The following is a 2,451-nucleotide window of genomic DNA, read 5'->3' as shown; positions in this document are numbered from 1 at the left end:
CTTCCCTTCCCATCCCCATCCCATGACCTATCCCATCCCATCCCCATCCCATCATGACCTACCCCATCTCATCCCATCCCATCCCCATCCCATCCCCATCCCATTCCATCATAACCCATCCCATCCCCATCCCATCCCTTCCCATCCTGTCCCATCCCATCCCATGACCTATCCCTTCCCATCCCATCCCATCATGATCTATCCCATCCCATCCCTGTCCCTAACGCCGTCTCTTCCGTGGGTCCCAGGCCCAGGGCACGGCCTATCGTAAGGCCAAGCACGTCCGCATTTCCATCTCGGTAAGCTGTGGCCAATCACAGGCTGGGCATGGCTCCTTTCAGCCAATCAGAAGCCCACCACAGATTCACTAAAACAATCAAGGAGATGGCACGATTCTGCTTGGCCAATCAGGTTTGGCCTATCTGTGCAGCCAATCTCACAGTGTCCCGATTCTGCTCAGCCAATCATGGCCTGTGTCCTCCCAACCCTCCCAGCCAATCGTAGCCTGACCTGGAGCCTCTCACCCAGTCACGGCCCTAGGATTTTGCTCAGCCAATCATGGCACAGCCTGCCTTCTCTCCGCCAATCACGAGACAGCTTCTCCCACCTTGCCCAATCCTGGTGTGACTTATGTCCTCACAGCCAATCATGTTACCTGACCTGCTCCCTGCCTGCCCCTGCCTGCCCCTGCCTCTGCCCTGCCTGCCCCTGCCTGCAGGCAACCTGTGCCCTGCCTGCACCCTGCCCACTCCCTGCCCATTCCCTGCCCACGTCCTGCCTGCCCCTGCCTGCATGTGCTGCCTCTGCCCTGCCTGCATGTGCTGCCTGCCCCTGCCTGCTCCCTGCCTGCAGCCGCCCTGTGCCCTGCCTGCTCCCTGCCTGCTCCCTGCCCACGTCCTGCCTGCTCCTGCCTGCCCCTGCCTGCAGCTGCCCTGTGCCCTGCCTGCTCCCTGCCTGCTTCCTGCCCGCATGTGCTGCCTGCACCCTACCCAGTCACTGCCTGCACCCTGCCCACTCCCTGCCTGCAGACATACTGCCTGTTCCCTGCCCGCTCCTGCCGGGCAGCTCAGGGTGCCCTCTCTTGCAGGAGGACCTGGACCTGGGTGACAGGATGACCGCCACAGAGGTGAGGGGGCGGCAGGGACCCTCTGCCCACCCAGCAGACCCCAACAGGGTGCTGGGGGTGGGAAGGGGGTGGGGGGATCGGACGACAACAGCCAACCCCTGTGTCGCAACACTGGGTGCAGGCGGCCTTGGAAAAGGTGGTGGTGGGGGGGGTGCGTGCCCCCTCACCCTGCCCCACGGCGTGTGTGTCCCCCTCCCCAGATCCTCGAGTGGGAGGAGGAGCAGCTGGACGAGCCAGTGGACTTCAGCAGCGCCAAGATCGACCCCGCACCCTTCCAGCTGGTGGAGCACACCTCCCTGCACAAGGTGAGCCCCCTGCCCACACCCCTGCCTGACCCCCAAAAACCCCCGGACCCCCACCTCATCCCCCTTCTTCCCCCAGACCCACACCATCTTCTCGCTGCTGGGCTTGGACCACGCATTCGTCACCAGCATCGGGCGGCTGGTGGGCATGGTGTCCCTCAAGGAGGTGAGCTGCGGGGGGACAGCGGGATTGGAGGGGCTCAGGGGGGCACCTGGAGCCCCCTGCCCACGGTTTTGGGTTGCCCGCAGCTGCGCAAGGCCATCGAGGGCTCGCTGACGGCCAAGGGGGTGAAGGTGCGGCCGCCGCTGGCCAGCTTCCGGCACAGCCTGGCCAGTGCGGACGAGCCCGACACCACGGCCCTGCGCCAGCTCTGGGACCGACACCACCGACACCACATGCCCCGCGAGGCCGGGCCCGGGGGCGACGGCGACGACGCCACCCCCAAGGGACAGTGAGACGGGGGGCTGTGCGTCCCCCCTACCTGTCCCTGCTTGCCGCAGGAGGGAGGGGGATGCCCACCCCGTGCTGAGCTTGACAGGGGGCAGGCACCCTCAATCCAGTGCTGATGCCCCCCCGCCATGCCAGGGGGTGGCCAGGTGCCCCCCCAGCCTGCCTGTGCCCCCCCCACACCACCCTGCCAGCTCTCGGGGCTCCCCACTTCGCTACCTCTTCCTCCCCTCCCCAGCCCTGGCACGGCCACCCCCCTCCTGCACCCGCAGGACGGGCACCCCGGTGTCCCTGCTTGGGGTGGTGGCGGCACATGGGGTGCCAGGCCGGGGTGCCCAGGGAGACACGGGTGGGCACAGCCCCGTCCCCATCACCTCGGGGTGGCACACGGGGTGCCTTCAAGCACACAGGTGGGCACAGCCCCCTCCCCAGTGCCTCATGGCTGGGAAGGGGGGGTCCTGCTGCCTCTTCACTGTGCCCCCCCCCCCCTCCCCTTCTGTGTAAATACAGAGATTTTTATATTAATTTAATAAAAGGACTTTATAAGCAGATCCAGTGTGCTGAGGCGGCGGAGG

At 65.8% G+C, this 2,451-nt stretch overlaps 1 protein-coding gene across 1 annotated transcript in view; it reads left to right on the top strand.

Moving 5' to 3' along the window:
• Nucleotides 1–2,406, top strand: part of CLCN2 (chloride channel, voltage-sensitive 2) — a 13,100-nt gene extending 10,694 nt beyond the window's left edge. The window contains exons 16-20 of the mRNA XM_014939838.1: nt 249–299; nt 1,088–1,126; nt 1,327–1,431; nt 1,508–1,594; nt 1,678–2,406. Coding sequence (XP_014795324.1) covers nt 249–299; nt 1,088–1,126; nt 1,327–1,431; nt 1,508–1,594; nt 1,678–1,884 — 489 coding nt within the window. The 3' untranslated portion in view covers nt 1,885–2,406. The remainder of the gene's footprint in view (nt 1–248; nt 300–1,087; nt 1,127–1,326; nt 1,432–1,507; nt 1,595–1,677) is intronic.
• The last annotated feature ends 45 nt before the right edge of the window (nt 2,407–2,451 follow it).

This window comes from Calidris pugnax, unplaced genomic scaffold (assembly GCF_001431845.1).
Source record: "Calidris pugnax isolate Ruff unplaced genomic scaffold, ASM143184v1 scaffold94, whole genome shotgun sequence".
Lineage (NCBI taxonomy): Eukaryota > Metazoa > Chordata > Aves > Charadriiformes > Scolopacidae > Calidris > Calidris pugnax.
This window is presented reverse-complemented; position numbering and strand designations above follow the sequence as displayed.